Genomic DNA, 16,663 nt, shown 5'->3' with positions numbered 1-16,663 from the left:
TAGTTTCTTCACCTCAAGAAGAAAGAAGAAAACACAAGAAAGGAGGGAAGAATGATCAAATTCAAACAGCTTCTCTACAAGGAACATGTAAAAACTCTTCAGCTTGGGGTATGGAAGAGATGGCTACGGGACAATAGGTCACGTCTTCCGAAAAAAAGAAAACTGGAAAAGCCCCAAAACCACATGAATAGGAAGCAGCTTTGCCATCCCTCGCCTTTTTAAGTAATCATTTCATATGGTGCTTCCACTTCTTGTTTTTGGACAAATGGAAGAGTCACACAACACAATGTAGCCAGGGGACACCAGAGGTCCACTGAAATTTTTGAAACAACATAAATCACACACCCACCAAAAAAAAAAAATCAACAATAAGTTATGGTAGAATAATCTAGTAAATCAGTTATAAAAACCCCAAGAAAACTATTCTTCTCCAAAGGATCAAGACAAGTGTCATTGAAGACTGGAAGATATTTCAGAAATATCATTACGTATTAATAACTTTTTCCCCAGCAGTGCCACCACTGGCTGCAGACGACAGGTCCTAGACTATTATAGACTTGCTCTGATCTAGTAGAGTTGTTCTTATCCAACAACACAGACAACTTATTATGACCCCCATTCAACACGGTCCAGACTAAATTTTGTTTGAAATCCTGCCTAGCATGACTCTGTAGAGCCCATTCAGACCGAAACAGGACAAAAAGAAAATACTCAAACAGATCACAAGAACAGAGAGCTTATTATAGCCTCTACACTGCAACTGGGATTGTACCACAGTGCAGACAGTAAACTTCAGACAATATCCACTATTAACAGTTTGCACTAGCTTGTACATTTGTAGCTACATTTTTTCATTTCTCTGAACTATCTAAAATTCAAATCCTCTACAGGGACTTTTGAGTCATTAGTGCTCATCATGCATTAACAACCAGTTTTTACTACGTTAAATAAGCAATAATATCTGAATAGGAATAAATATGGAAGGGGAAAAATAAAAGGGAAAAACCTAAGGAAAACCCCTAAATGACAGTGTTGTCACAATACGTAAAAAGTGGGGATAAACGAAGGCTAGAAGTGCCTTAACTCCTCGCCAGAATGAGTTTGGGATCCATTTCCAAAAAAGAACAATGAAGTCCTTCCAAATGGCTACTGATTAGTATGTGAAACTGATAACAAGATTAGCAGATTTCTTGACCTGGCAAAATTGCCAGAGACTGACAATTCCCAAATAAGGTGGTAGAAAGAAGCATACATCCCTTTGCCTCAAGCACCATAAAATGGGATATCTAGCAGCAGTACATATAGAAAGAAACAGATGGGATTAAACACTTACAGGAACATATCACACAAGTCTCCTGGACTGAAAGATGGAAAAGTATAATTTGCCTTAGTGAGCATGTTTGTGGTGTAATGCAAGTCAACTGTGAAGACACTCCATATAGAAACATACAAAAATCAAAAACTGAAAGAAAACTGTGGAGAAAGATAAAGTTGTCAAAGTAGCTTTAATGTTACAATAAACAAAAGGTTTGGAAGAAAAGACAAATAGGTGGTTTTAACGAGAAGTCAAAGAGAGGAAATGACTGCTTATGAAAGTTGAAGGAACGAGAGACAGGGTGGTCCAGGAAGAGTAAGAAAATTGAAGGAGTGTAAGCCAGAATCACAGAAGTCCACAGTCACTGCATTAATTCAGCTAGTAGCATAGAAAACTTTTGAGGCAGAGCTTGGCACACTTGGCACTAGAGCCCTTATACAGAGCAGTGTAAGGCATCAGTAAGTCCTAAGTAGATCCTATTTTTCTTCCCTCATCAGATGGCTAACACCAGAATGACCTACATCTGAACTACAGGTCACAAAGCAGTAGCCATTTGATAATCCTCCCCCATATTCAGATTAGTAGGCTTAATAGCTACACTTAGGTAAAGTCAAGTCTTCACATTTAACTGGGCCTTGCTGTGGCATGCTCTCTGTTCTGTGAGCCAAACTGATAGCTGCAATCACAAGCTGGATTCCCTTAAAGGAGTCTTCTATAATCTACGTCATATATGGCAGCAATATGAGTTCACTGTTATTCAAAAGACATCCAGCAGTTTTGCACCACTACTATTTTAACCTGGCATTATAAAATGGTGTAGTGCTTTTAGAATGGAAAATAAAACTTCTAAATATGACATGAAAAGCTTTTTGACAGTAGTTACAAAAAGCAGCAGCATATTCAACCCTAGATTAATTACACTGCCCTCTGACCTATTAGTGGCTCAGCAGACTAGAAAGGCACTAAAGCTAGTTTATAAAGCAGTGGAATTATGACAGTGAGAACTATTACTCATATGTAAGATTTTAACTAGCCTTTAATTAAGATGATTTGAAGAAGCTGGGAACTGTGGAATGAAGACAAATATTTATAATCTGAAAATTAAGCATTTTTTAGAAGCCATCAGTAGCATTTCAGAACAAAAAAAATTGCAAACCAACTTTTTTTTCCGCCCAACAGCTCTTTAAACATGAGTAATCCATCCCCAGGTGCAACAAAAGCTAGGATCTCTCACAACTGGAAAGCAGGACCCTACCAAGCTATACAGAAACTGAAAGCTGAGGAACATAGTTAAAGAGGTCACAAATTCAGTGAGCTTTCATTTACCAACAGACTTAAATATTTCGCATTAGTGACATTTACCCAACTCTCACTCCTACAATACAACACATGTTGCTATGGAGATGCAAGCCTGGATGAAAGTTAAGAACCAAACACAATTAAAAGCAGCACCTGAGACGCCAAAATTTTGCAAAGAACAAAACATTTCTCTAAGGAGGGGTTAACCCAGCTTTTCAAGATACTACACAGGAACCTGCTTTGTCCCAGAAGTGGAAACAAAAAGAAAATGACAACCTGACACATGTCGCTTTGATCTGCAGAGTCACATGCTGCTGACCACACCCTATAAAAAGGAATTCAACTTCTACCACTCAATGCATTTCTGCAGATTCAGAGTCCCCTACTCTTTGTAATACACCTTATGGGCTCAAACAGATGAGCTACTACCATCCATCTTCCCTTCCCTACCCTCTCCTCCCTTCTTCCTGGCTCCTCTACGCCTTTAGCGGATGGAAGGATAAAGTGGTAGATTAGCAGAGGGAAACAAAAAAAAAACCAACCCAAAAAAACCCCACACACCAACCACAAGAGAGATACATCACATAACAACTTTAGACCCTGAAACAAGGTTTTTCTTTTTTCTTTTTTTTTTTGATGCATGGTAGCTAAATTTATAATGCCATCCTATTTTTCAGAAGTTTGATACTAGCCATGTGAATAACACAAATTCCGTTATGTTCCAAACTATCTTATTAAAGCTGCCTTCAAGCATATGGAGGAGAGCAAGGTTCAAGAATAACATAAAAGACAGTGGTTCTAACTAATTTTAAGTTAGTGAAGTCTGTAAAGCTCTGGCCGACCTCTACACTTTACGTAAACACACTGAACTCTAAAGGTTAGAATAACAGCCTTGTTTGAAGCCCTGATACTTGAGTCATAGTCAAGAAGAAGGCATCCATTGTAACTATTCAAAACACCCATGTAACGCAGCTGAAAAATAAAAAAGGTGAGGGTGGATAAGGGGAAGAGGTACTAATTTTTCCCATTTTAGCTGCAGGCAGTACAAGCCCTGTCTACTTGCCAGCAGCTGGAGTACAGCTCCTCAACAGCATACACTGATCTGATAAACTGATCAGCATGACACATTCCTATTATTATTTCCCTTACACAACTAGTAGTACTTACTATCATAGCAAGACAGTTCAGGAGACTCAACTAACAGTAAACCAACCTAGAGCCACATCAAAAACAACAAAAAACACACAGCCCCCACCCTCCAGACTAACTTAAAATAGCAGGGCAGTTCACTCTTACATGAGACAAGTTCCACTACAAAGGGAGAACAAGCAGAAAGATGTTACTGTTAGTGGTACTGTATTCTTGCTCTTGTTGATTAGGATGCTGTTCAGCCAACTTAGTTTCTAGTTCACTTCAAACCCCCCAAAAAGGTAGTTAGTAAAAAAAAATCAGAAGCCTTGTTCTCTTCAGTAAAGCTACTTATACTTGACCCATTAGCAAAAGCAGGTCTGTAGTTAACCTGATGAGGAAGCCGATCCAAGTTAAACTAGATCTTACCTTTTCTTTCCTATTCTTCCTCCTGCCACATTTCCCCTCCTGTGTTTTCTAGATTAGTGTTAAGCTGAATTAGTTTTACAGTCTAGTTTGAACCGTTTAATAAATGAATTCTCATATCAGTCAACATAAATCATGAAGGCTGGTACAGTGAGTCCAGAAAGAAAATCAACGAAGTTGTATTATGCATCAACAATAAAAACCCCAAAAGTTAACAACCTCAAGTATTAGTACACAGCTACTGAATGCCAGTTCAAGGAAAGAACGGAGACTTAAGTTGCAGTGACAATATCCATACTCCACGTTTTTGGTTTACACAAGTTCCAGCTTAGGAAGCTCTTAGTGCCTACAACGTAGCAAGACTATCAGTTTAAGTTTCTCAGCTCTCTATCAGCCTATGTGGAAAGTACACAGGTACCATATAAGAACATCCAGTAAGAAAGCTCAAGCTATGCCTAAAAACATTGACAAAGATTGTGGAAGTTCCTGGAACACTTAAAAATTGACCTGCTTCCACATACCAGTATCTAGACACAAGGAGCACCAAAAACATAATCACAGGTTGAAGATACATATCTCCAAGTAGACCTTGTATGCTCTGCAACACATTTCTGTTCTGAGCGCTAAGACTTCAAACAAAGCATTGCTTGCATCCCATGCAGTCCATAGATTAGTCTGTGTAGCAGGTACAGGTTTGTCTTTCATAAAATTATGCTCCATACCTCCTTACAACTGCAGGTCACAAGTGAACTAGTACTGCATCTACTGCTAGATACACAGCACTTCCTCCCCCTGCCTTTTAAACTAAGCCTCTGGGTGTCATTACTCTAAATTTTCTTGTACTGTGTGACTTGAGAGAGACATTTTTACTTGAGAAAACCCTACAAGAAAAGTTAAGAGTAATGACAACAAACTATCCCTTCAAAAACACATAATGACGGCAGTAGGCAATTGCTTCTTTCTCAGAGAAAAGCTGATGAGTTGAAACGGATTGTGAGAGGACATGGAAAAGAAGCTGATTTAACACTACATATTTGAAACAAAGATAGTCCAACAAAAGCTAAACAAACCCCACGTGTTTTCTCTTATTTCAATCTAAATACAGTTAATGTGATACATACACTGCAGCAGCTTCCCATGATATATATACACACTCTGACCATTTTTTTTTTTTCCTCTTTTGTTAACCTGCTTAGTTCAGGGGAAATCAGGATGGTAGGTTTAGGGCTGTGTTCCAGCCCTGGCAGCTGACAGTGCCATAGGCAACTAAACCAATCCATTGGCTTATTTCTGCAATTACTGAACCCACCCCTGTCCTTGTACTAGCACCAGCATCCATCAGATTATGGGTTGTTTTTTGGTGGGGTTTTTTTTGGGTTTTTTGGTTGGTTGGTTTTTTGTTGTTGTTGTTTTTGTGGGTTTTTTTTTTTTGTTTCTTTGTTTTGGTTTTTTTTTTTTTTTTTTTCCAAGCCCCTAACTCCTCTCAACAGACAGTTGACCAGCTACTGAGTAAAAGCAGATCAGTCAGGGGTCCAATGAGTGCTGATGCAAGCATATAAGCAGCAGGAGCAGAGTCAGGATCACGATTTCTCCATTCTGCTAACAGCTCCATCAGACTTGAAGGTGCAACACAGCACTTCACTGTAGTCTTAGACTGTGGGTTCATATTAAGTGTTCAATGCTAACGCTGACTTGCACACCTGCCTCTGAACTACCAGTCTGAGCTATTCCCTTACATGATACCATCTTCCTCTATTGCATCAAAACCTACCTGTGAACTTGTGCTGTGATTCTGATCAAGATTTAACTCCTGTTCTTCCAACGTTTGCAGTAACATTGAGATTACTTCCCTGATCTGTTTTACATTGGAATCACTCCAAGAGTTTCACATCACAGCTCAAAGCATGACACCTTACACCAGTACTACCGCCCATCATAGCAGGTGATGGCATCACAGCCATAGTAAGCTTGTTTGCTGTTTAAAGAAGCTAGGGTGTCAAGGCAGCAAGAGTTCAAAGCCAGTATAATTTTGAAATCATTCTCGCATACAGTCTGTTAGTGGCTTGACAGGTAATAGAGCATCAAGCCATCACAACAGTCACTAGCAGACAGACAAGAACATTACAGGTGTTTAGTAAAATAACCAGGTCTGCCACTACTACTGTGTTAACTACAGAAAATCACCTAAAACTGCAGCAGTATTACAAAAAAAGCGACACTGACCTGCTGCAAAGTACTTACAGCCACAGTGAAAGTGAGAACACGTATTGTGGGAACAAAGATATGAAGTACTTAAGGCAGGAGTGTTGTAAGCGTGGAGATAATTCCAAATGCAGTAGCTACAAATCTTTTGTTTGGGGGGGAATCCCTCTTCCTGGAAAGAGCACTTGAGAGAGCTGTTTCAAAAACAGTAAGCTGGAGCAGAAGTTCAAATATTTAAAAGAAAAATTGAAAGTTCTGGATCCATCAAAGCAGAATTAGATGCACCAACATATCCTAGTTTAGAGTGAAAAAAAGTCTGAAAAAATCTAACATGAGTAAAGGAGTACTTGTATGCTAGACTTCACAAGCATACAAAAATGGATTTTTATTTTGACCAAATTTCAGTTCTCGTAAGAAAGCAATAACAAGGCTATTTCCTGTCAAATGTGTGCCCTTGAGCTGCAGCAGAGGAACAGCAAAACTTCTACCTTTCCCCTCCCCCCAAACAGCAATGTTTTTTGCTTGGTTGGTTGTTTGGTTTTTTTTGTTGTTTTTTTTTTTTTTAAAGTAGTTCAGATAATATTTTAAACTTTCATTTTCATAGTGAAAGATTATTCAGAGGCTTTTATATTTCCATAGTACAGTAAAGGCCCTAGTAAGAAGATTTCGACATCCATAACTGGAGTTACCTGGCGCTTTCCATTAAAAAGCTTCAAGTTACCGCTCCAAACTTTACCCACAGGATACCATGGTAACATACTAAAAAGCATCATCTCATACTGAAGCTTTTTCTTGCACCCCAGCAATGACTAGGTCTCTCCTCTGCGCCTATTCATGAAAGTTACGGGGACTCAATGTATTTACCAACATGCTACCTGTAAAGTTCAAGTGTTGGTCTGTGGGATCAATGACTGCTTGGAAAAAAACACATAAATCCTGTTTCTTAAGGCTGAAAGTGTGAGGCTAGAATTTGTAGCTGTTTACTACCAAAGCCTCTCAATCCAATGGAATGCATTTAACCAACTTACATCACAAAGTTTTCAAAGAGCACCGAAGCACAATTTTTAACCGTTCTGATCGTCACCTCTTAAAATACCTTGTGATTTAAACCACCACCACACTCCATTGCTGGCTAAACAGATACTTCAACTCTGAGCTTCCTGGCACTTTTCCATATGCACAGAATTTAGAAGTGGGGTACTTCTGTTCATTAGCTATGTCACAAAGACTGTGCCTAGTACAAAACATACCAGTGAGTGCTCCTATAAACAGTACTTGTTAGCACGTATTATGCATGCTGTAAGAACACCGACAGAATCAAGATCTTCAGGTGTCTTCTAAAAGCATTGAATCATGCAAGTTAGGCACATCCATAAGCACAAGGCTAGGCATCTGAGGAATGTTACTGCTTGACACAACCCACACATAGATTACCATCTGAACAGCCATTTTGTACTGAACACCTGTTTAAAATTTCTGTGAATATATTCCATTCATTTACAATGTGAAGTCTCTCGTACCTTCAAATATCTTTAGATACTAAATAAGAGAATTCCCAGTAATATCAGTGACATTTTATCACTGCTTTTCTTCTCAAATTCATTAAACGCTTGAACATTTTGACCTGAGACTTTAAGTCATATTCCTCAGATAACAAAGTAACACAATAGGCTGGCAAAACCCAAGCTTTTAATTCTAAAGCTTATGCAAACATTTATGTTTTCAACCAGGTTTTGAGACACAAACAATTCAGTCCTTCAAGCAGAGGTCCCTAACCATCACTGACCCTATGCAAACAGTACGCTGCAGAATGGTCTGAGGTTTTTTTGTTGGTTTTAGGATTAACAGTAACCTAGTTCAAGAATTGGGCAGCTACTACTTTACCACATAATTTTCTTCACTTTGCTACAAATGCATGATTCTTGAGAAGGGTGGAGAAAAAAAATTATGCCACATCCATCATATTCACCACACTTCCCCCCACCATGTTGCCACTTCAGCCATCAACCCGACAGTTGTTCAGACCTTCCAGCTAAATACTAACTTTGGTGGACTCTTCAAATCCTTGGGAATACTTTGCTGAGTGAGAACAATTAGCCACTTTTAATTTGGAAGTGAATTTGAGCTAGTGTACGAGGGTTTTTTTACAGAAGTTAATGGAACAGAGCTTCAAGCAAGTAAAGCAGAAAAAAACCCCAACAAACCAACCCAAACCTGTTAAGCATACTCTACCTCCCTTATCCTGACTACTCACTTTCTTGCCACTTTGTTTACACTTTTGCTCAGATAAGGGCTGCTCAACAAGCATGCCAAATAACAGTTCCTAACCGAGATAGCTCTTGACTAACCATTAAACCATAACCAACGTCCTTCCTCCTCAGCAGTTGCTAATCATTTCAGGGATCCTTTCTATTAACTGAATTTCGCATCACAAACATGCAAAGAAATCATATCCTAAGTAACTTTTATTCCAAGGAGGACAAAATTGAGCATGAAGCAACACCACAGCTCAATCAATGTACAATGTAAGTAATCATGTGATGGTTTACACTTTGCAATTCTCAGTGAAAGAGCAACCCAAAAGACAACTTTGAAGAAGTTCCCTAAACGCAAAGATCTGCCTAGCAGAGGACCCAACATATGGTGAAATTCACCATATTCTGCTCATATGGTGAAATACGGAGCACTCATTACATTTCTCTGCAGCCCTCGTCAGTGTTAGTGGTGCTGTGTAACTGTGCTCCGTGAACGCATCTGGCAACATACCATTACCACCTGAAAGTCCCTGCAGTTACCACTTGTCACACAGATTTTTTAGGATTTTAGTTTAAACTCAAAGCTGAAATGCCATTAAATAACAGGTAAGCAGAGGAAAGGCCACTTATATATTGCGAGAGGTATCAGTCCATCAGATTTAACAGTTTATCACAGCATCTATACCAACCAACTAGCCCTCTCTATGTATTTTAATTAAGGCTTCTTGTGGAAACAACACTGTTTATATAATAGTGTATGGAAATAAATAAACATTGTTCTCCCCCCCAAAAATTACAACTTGAAGGATTAAAAACCCAGTGCAAGGATACACAGGTATCGTCATATATACAGAGGCGTTATAGCAGGTGTTTCAAAGCATTATTGGGGCAACATAGCAAGAGCAAGCAGCATGTGTGCATGGAGCAGCTACCAGGTTACCGAAAATATGCAAAAAAAAAAAAGCGCGCCCCACAGACCCGGACAAAGCTAACCACCTGTAATTATAAGTGCACCTACTTGTTAGAGATTCACTTCTCACTTTGATCTCTCTCAAGCACACACAGAAACACTGAACGCATTGCTGCTTACTCTCCCCGTTACACCTAGGCGCGTTTCCACCGCTCAGCCACCGGGGAGGATCAGCACCGACACTAGCACGCTACGTGAAGATCGAGGGTTTTATCTATTTCCCTAAGACGGGAAATGTCTGTTGAAACGATACAAATAAGCACTTCCCGGCATCAAAGTGTTCAGACGCACGCACACCACCCCCCAAACAAGAAAAACCCAACCCAAGCCCCCCGCCGAAGCGCCCCCCGCCTGGAGGCGGCGGCGGCACACGCAACGAAGGGCAGCACCCGAAGCAGGGGCCGGGCAGCGGGGCCGGGCAGCGGGGCCGGGCAGCGGGGCCGGGCAGCGGGGCCGGGCAGCGGGGCCGGGCAGCGGGGCCGGGCAGCGCTCTCCTCCCCGCGCGGGAACACCGCTGAGGCGCCGCCAGGGACCGCGCTCCCCCGCCCCGACACGCGGGGGAGTCACGTGAGCTGGGGGGGGAACCTCACGGCACGAGAGCCACCGGGGCAGCCCCGGAGGCGGGCGGGCGGGGGGAGCGCGAGGGGAGAACTGCCGTCGCCATGACAACTTCCAGGGGGGAGGGAAAACTTCAAATCCCAACCGTCAGTGCAGCAGCGGCTCCCTCTTAAAGGCGCACACACAGGCAGAGACACAGGCGGGCTCCCTCCCCCCCTCCGCCCCCCAGGCACTGGCGATGGAGGAGGAGAGGAGGGGGGCAGCCACCGGCACTCACCGCGCGAACGACGAGGAGCCGAGACAAAAGGACCCGAGCCGAGAAAGGGTCTCGGTGGGCGGCGAAGGCAGGGACCGAGCGGCCGCAACCGAAGCCGTATCGCCCACCCTCCGCTGCCCGGCGGCGGCTTAGGACCTTCGCTCTCCCCCACAGACCCCGTCTCCGCTTCCGCCCTCCAAGAAAGCCGCTGGAGCCGCTCCTCCATCCCCGATCCCCCCCCTCCGCCCACCCCAGAGACCCGGGCTTAGGGCGCCTCGCCCGCCCCCCCCACCCCCCACCCTGCGGAGACCGCGCTCCCCGGCTGGCCACCCCGCTCCCCTCAAGGACCCCGCTGCCCCCTCCCCCGCCCCCCCACCGCGGCCGGGATACCCCGTCGCCCCCCCGCTCTCTTACCCACACAGTGCATGAGCCGGTGCCGCCAGGAGTCGAGTTCTCGGCGGACTCCCCTGCGCTCCGCCGTGCAGCGGGGGCTCCGGCACTGGGAGGCGGAGGCGGCGGCAGGAGGAGCGGGAGCCGCGGCGGCCATTCTGTCTGTTCCCTTTTCCATCTGCCTCTGACCTCACGCCCGCTCATTTACATACGAGCGCGCGCTCCCCCGGCTCCTCTCCCTCCCCCCCCCCCCCACCCCCCTTGCCTCGTCGAGCGCGTGCCCGCGCTCCCCCCCCCTCCATCACCCCCGCCCCCCCCCCCGCGCAGCATCCGGGGCGGGGAGCGTGCGCCGCCTGGCGGGGTGATGGACACGTGTCCCCGCCGCGCCCCCGCCCCGCCCCGCCGCGCCCGCCCTCCCTCCCTCCCTCCCCGCCCCATCCCGGTCTCCAGCTTTCCCCCGCAGCCAGCGGGCCGGTTCGGTAACAGGGCCGAAAACGGACACCCCGCTCCCTCTCCACCGCCGCCCCCGTTCCCATCCATGTCCCCCCGGCATACAACTCCCGCGGGGCAGCGCGCCACCTGCTCCAGCCCAGTCAGGGCAGGCCGCAGCAATGCACGCCGGGAGTTGTAGTTCGTTGCGGAAGGGGGAATGGCACTCAGCCCCGGCGCTTTCCCCACCGGGAAGACCCCCCCGGGCGGTCCTTCTAACGGCCTCGCGCTGCCCGAGACCCAGCACCGCAGGGCGACCGCCGCCCCGCACCTCCCGGCCCCGCAGCTCGCTCCGAGGCAGCGCTGGGCGAGGAGGGTTTCCAAACCGGCCGCGGGTCTCGCCCTCATCCCACGTTCTGCCCCGGGTGCTGCTCGGAGCGGGGCTTGCTCGCGGCCCACGGTCCCCCCGCAGCCCCTTCCACTCCCTCGCCCACGCCTGACCCCCCCGGGGCTGCTGCCCGTCGGCAGCCCATTCCCGCCTTCCATCCCTTACTCCACCACCCGCGTGGATGCGGCTGGCACACCAGGGAAGGCGCAATGCTGTGCCCTTCCAATTAGCTAGCCAAATTCACTCCAGGCGGAGATTTTTGAAGTTCTCTAAACTACCGCTCGGTTCACCAGACTTTTCAACGCCTTTTCCCTCAGCCTGAGTGTGGTTGATCACGTAGAGTTGGCTGGGGAGGTGAGCTGCGGGCTGCATCACACAAAACACGGCATTATCTCCCAAAACACGCATTATCTCCCACCACCCCTTCGGAAAAGAATAGCTTGGAAACTGGAAGCAAGTAGTTTAGTTCAGTATCTGGGGAGCACGCCTGAGAAAGCTTACTATCAACCCACGAATGACTTCAGAACTGAAGTCAGATTAAGATAACTGCAAAAAAGTTAGTACAAGAACGTCAGGTTGGATTACTTGGCACGTTTGACAACTGCTTGGACAGTCGATTTTGCTGCTCTGCACACAGCCACCCTCATGCTGTACCTCCAGACTCCAGCACAAGATAGACATCCCTCAGCACCAGTCTAATGTGACAATTGCTACCCGTGCCTTGCAGGAGAGCAATTAGCAGTCCTGAATTCCCCAGACAGAAAAATCAAGATCTTACTGCTTTCTCAGATCCTGGTGTGTCTTTGAGTACCTCCTCCTCCCTCCTGCCCCCTTTCTCAGAACAGTCTTTTTATGCAGCGTTTCTTCAACAAGAAATGGCATTTTCTGTGCCTGTTTGCAGGTTGTGATAGAAAACAGGATTTAATAATGCCATAGAAAAGAAGAGACACCCTTGCTTCTCCCCTCCCTCCCCCATAAGGAGGAGAAATGCTGTAAAGAATCATGTCACCCCTATCTATACACAATTTTTTTCTTGTGCTAAAAGATGAGCAGAGTTAATGACAACGATACTGTCAAAGCTGCAGAGGGGCTTCAGCTTCAACAGGAAACCATTCTCCACTCAGTCATCCCTCTACGTATCTGTGTAGAGCGTCAGCGCAACCAGAAGTGGGGCTATTGGGAATGGAGCTCTTACTGGAGCTCTTACTGGTTTTCAGTGGAGAATTTTAGGAGAATGGGAAGACTGGAAGTGCAGGTGAAAAGGCAGCCCATTGCTTCCTCTAGCTTTTCATCACGGCAACACACAATACACAGCAAGCAGTAGCTTGCCAGTCTATCTTGCTGGCTATCTACTCCTTCACCTCAGATCTGTTGCAAATACCTCTTATTTGCACTGGACTTCCAAACAGCAACAAAAATCATCAGCCTTGCCTCAGAGAAACGGCAAAAAACAAGGCAAGTCTGGGAAAGCATTGTCAAAACCCACACAGACTAAAATGTAACCTTATTTGGACAGAATGCATCAGTTTCAAACTAATAATATCCTCTAGTAAAAAAATATTTTTTTACCATAAGGTGGGCTTAAAAAATCTGTCATGTTTTTGCTTCTCTTGCAAACTTTCCATGGCAGATATTTCCTTCTGAACTTCTTAAAGATGTTCTTTTTTGTGGGTGAAGGACATATTCAGGGATTGCTTGTAGAGCACAGCGCTGAAGATCAGTTCTGCTTCCATTGGAATGACAAAACTTTGTTAACAGATGGCAGGTCATGTCTTTTTTTGTAAAGAAATTTCATAAAAATAAACTTTGTCACTTCTGCAAAACAGCTAATTGAGCTTAATGAATTCAACACACAAGAATTTGAAACACTACTCATTTAACTAAATCCCTGAAGTTATTTGACATAAATCAGTTTTGTAGGGACACAAATGCCCCACATTGGAAGAGTTTTAGTTTGAGATGTCTACGATTAAATGAAGAGTAGAGAAGGAACTACATCACCCCCCATTTTGTTAATTTAATACACTTTTTGTTGTAGCTTAAAGGTTCCTCCTGTATGAGACACTTCTCCACGCATGAAAGAAAAAAAAAGAAGTAAACCTGACTAACAAAGTTGGTGAGCAGATTTCAGGGAGTAGGAGGAGGAAAGGACAAAGAAAGAAAGAATTTCAAACTGAATTTTTACAGCTGCCTAGATTTTGAATTCCTAAGCCTTCTGAAAATACTGCCTAGATATCAGATATGCTGTAGAAACAAGGTTTTGAACCATTCTCTCCATTTGAGGTGTTTTATTCTTCAAAACTTAAAACTGAACCGGGTAACCCAAAGGATCCTGCTTCATCAAAATCATCAGGGGTGTTATTTTTACATTAGCTGGTTTTCCTTCTTTATGAAAATGACTTTCCAGCCAAGATGTCACTTCTTATGTGGATTTGTCTTGATTTTATAGAAGCGATTCCACTCTCCTGAACAAGGATTGGATCAAAACTCGAAGACTGATTAAGGGCAGAAGCTGGAGCAGTGAGGGATAATTTTGATTTAGTTAATTTTAGCTGCCATTCCTAGCTAATTTTTATGGGATCAGAGAGTCAGTTCCTTAGAAATGGCTCTGGAGGCAAAGTCCAGCACAATTTTGTTTGAAGCTACAGGAATTATTGTTACTGTTCTTTCTGACTGCTTCATCTCACATTAATTTGGGGGTATAGAGAAATTAAAATAGTCACGGATGCTTACCGTTTGATACCACAACCCCGTCAAAATCTGACATTTTGAATTAATTTTTTTGAACTCACATTGGGGAGATTTAACTATCTTATTGAAACATTGCAAAATTGTTCATCACCAAAACCTCTTTATAATTAATCCCCAAAGGTGGAATTCACTCCTCCAAAGACAGCTTTGCATGGCTCTGTCACATAAGTACTGCTTTGCAGAAACTGGGGGTAAGGATGAAGTGTAATTAAAACAGTCTAACTTGAACAGTCAAAACACTGTAGTAAGCCTTTTGCAGAGGCTATCTTGGAGTGAATACATCCTGAAGTGGTCAGCTCCCTTTCTCACATGAATGCAATTTGTAAACCTGGAAACTGTCAGTGCCTTAGTAAAACAGAAAGAGTTAAATGACGAATTGTGTGATAGCATTATGAATGAGTATTGCAGAGAATCATTCATACTTGAAAGATGCATAACAGCAGAAAATAGAAGGGTAAAAAAAAAATTACACTAGAGGAGATTTCACCATAAACACTAATGTAATCATTTAGAAACAGAATCTAGCCAAACTGAATAAGGGTTATTTAGTAATCATCATGAATATTAGATTCCCAATACATGACTTCTTAAAGCTAGTTGCAATATCCATTTTCTAACAATTTAGCACATTATAAAAAATTTAGAGATGCTTGTAAGATATACCACTTTCTTTTGCAGTATCAGATGTAGGAAAAATGTCATTTTAAGTGATCAATTATCTAGGCATTTTCTCATTTTAAAAAAATAATTATCATTTTTTCCTCACTGATCATTGAGAACTTAATCTTAAAAAATTCTAGGGGACTTAGCACACAGCTTCCATAGAAGAGGCTGTGAGATGCAAACCCTCCAGTTATGTTCAGTGATCTGCATACACTTTTGTTCATGCTTTGAAGGCAGAATCCCTGTGGTCACTCCTAAAGGCACACTCATACAGAATATTTAAGTTGATCTAGAGCTGCTTGCATAAAATGGAGATCAAATACAGGAGCTGGAAAAGTACACAGATTCAAAAGCAACAGGATTTTTCAGGCACCATCTCATCTGTAGATTCAGGCTGTGATGAGTGGACAGCCAGCACAGATAGCGGTTCTGGGAGAATCTGGCAAGATGCAAAAGAGCACAATCTCATCAGCTAGAACACCATGGATTTCAGAGATTTAAACTGATACACTGTACTGTAAAATGCTGTGGCTGAGTAGGTTGGCAACCTCCAAAAGAGAGGTAAGCACAGACAGCTGGGGAATGATAATTATTTTCCCCTGCAGCTAGATTTAGTATGGTTTGGGGCATTACTGCTCCACCTACTATTTCACATCCTGCCAGCAGATACCTCCACTATTCCAAGCTTGATATACAGCCTACTCTTTTTCCTCCAGTGGAGAAGGAAGGTAACCTCCACTAGAAGAAGCTGGACCAGCAGCTGTAGTGCAGTATGGCAAGAATGCTGTGAGAGGCATCACGTTATCTACCGCTTCCCTGCCTGTGGTGGCAAGCGGCACAGCCCAGGTGAAAAGATTATGCCTGATCTAATAGTTTAGACTTGGAATTTTCGTAACAACCTCAATCATTGTGAAGTTGCACAAAAATATCTTTAAAATTCAGAATTTTTTTTTTTTTTTTTTTAAAAAGCTAAAATCCTTCACAGTTAGTTGCTGACATCTGGGTTAGGGGGCCTGCGAGCCTTGAAACGTGAACCCCGAACATTTCCTTGCATTGTCATCAGTTCTAGTAGGGAAAGTGAAAGCTCAGACTCAAATAAGAACTATTGGAGAAGTTTGCATTTCGCACACGGATGAAAGAGTGATCTTTCTAACAGGGCATAAAGGTCGGGCAACTTCGGGTCCACTCCTTGGCTTTTGGATCACCAGGAGCAAGTAAGATTTGCGAGCATTCCAGGTCCCTGAGGTTTAGGCCTTTTATCTTCTTGTGCTCCTTTAGAAATGGTGACGGGTAGAGAGGCTATAATTTAATATCAAACATCTTGCAGATGAAGAAAAAAAAAGCACGTGTTTACATCTGAAATCTCAGTGTATAATATTTGGTGTTCAGTGACTGCATATTTCATACGATGAAAAGTACTGCTGTCTCCTAATTACAGGGTCTGCTTTTGTGAATCCCATCAGCATTAACTGATATCACTATCTTCCAACATATATACACAACTGTGTCTATGCACAGGTTTATAGAAAGCTAGCCAAGGTGAATTTCTAAATGTACAATAACATATTTCAACCAAAACCTGCTCCTTAAATCTCTACCTAGAGAAAAGTACCAGGAAATTAATGAAGTGAAG

The 16,663-nt window shown here is 43.6% G+C and overlaps 1 protein-coding gene across 2 annotated transcripts in view; it reads right to left on the bottom strand.

Moving 5' to 3' along the window:
- Nucleotides 1-10,977, bottom strand: part of LCORL (ligand dependent nuclear receptor corepressor like) — a 90,442-nt gene extending 79,465 nt beyond the window's left edge. For both annotated transcript variants that reach the window (XM_086464078.1, XM_086464079.1), the window contains exon 1: nt 10,824-10,977. In XM_086464078.1, the coding sequence (XP_086320204.1) occupies nt 10,824-10,977 (154 nt within the window). The remainder of the gene's footprint in view (nt 1-10,823) is intronic.
- Between the last annotated feature and the right edge of the window lie 5,686 nt (nt 10,978-16,663).

This window comes from Leptosomus discolor, chromosome 4 (assembly GCF_034619465.1).
Source record: "Leptosomus discolor isolate bLepDis1 chromosome 4, bLepDis1.hap2, whole genome shotgun sequence".
Lineage (NCBI taxonomy): Eukaryota > Metazoa > Chordata > Aves > Leptosomiformes > Leptosomidae > Leptosomus > Leptosomus discolor.
Note: the sequence above shows the minus strand (reverse complement) of the source record. Positions and strands in the feature narration are given on the sequence as shown.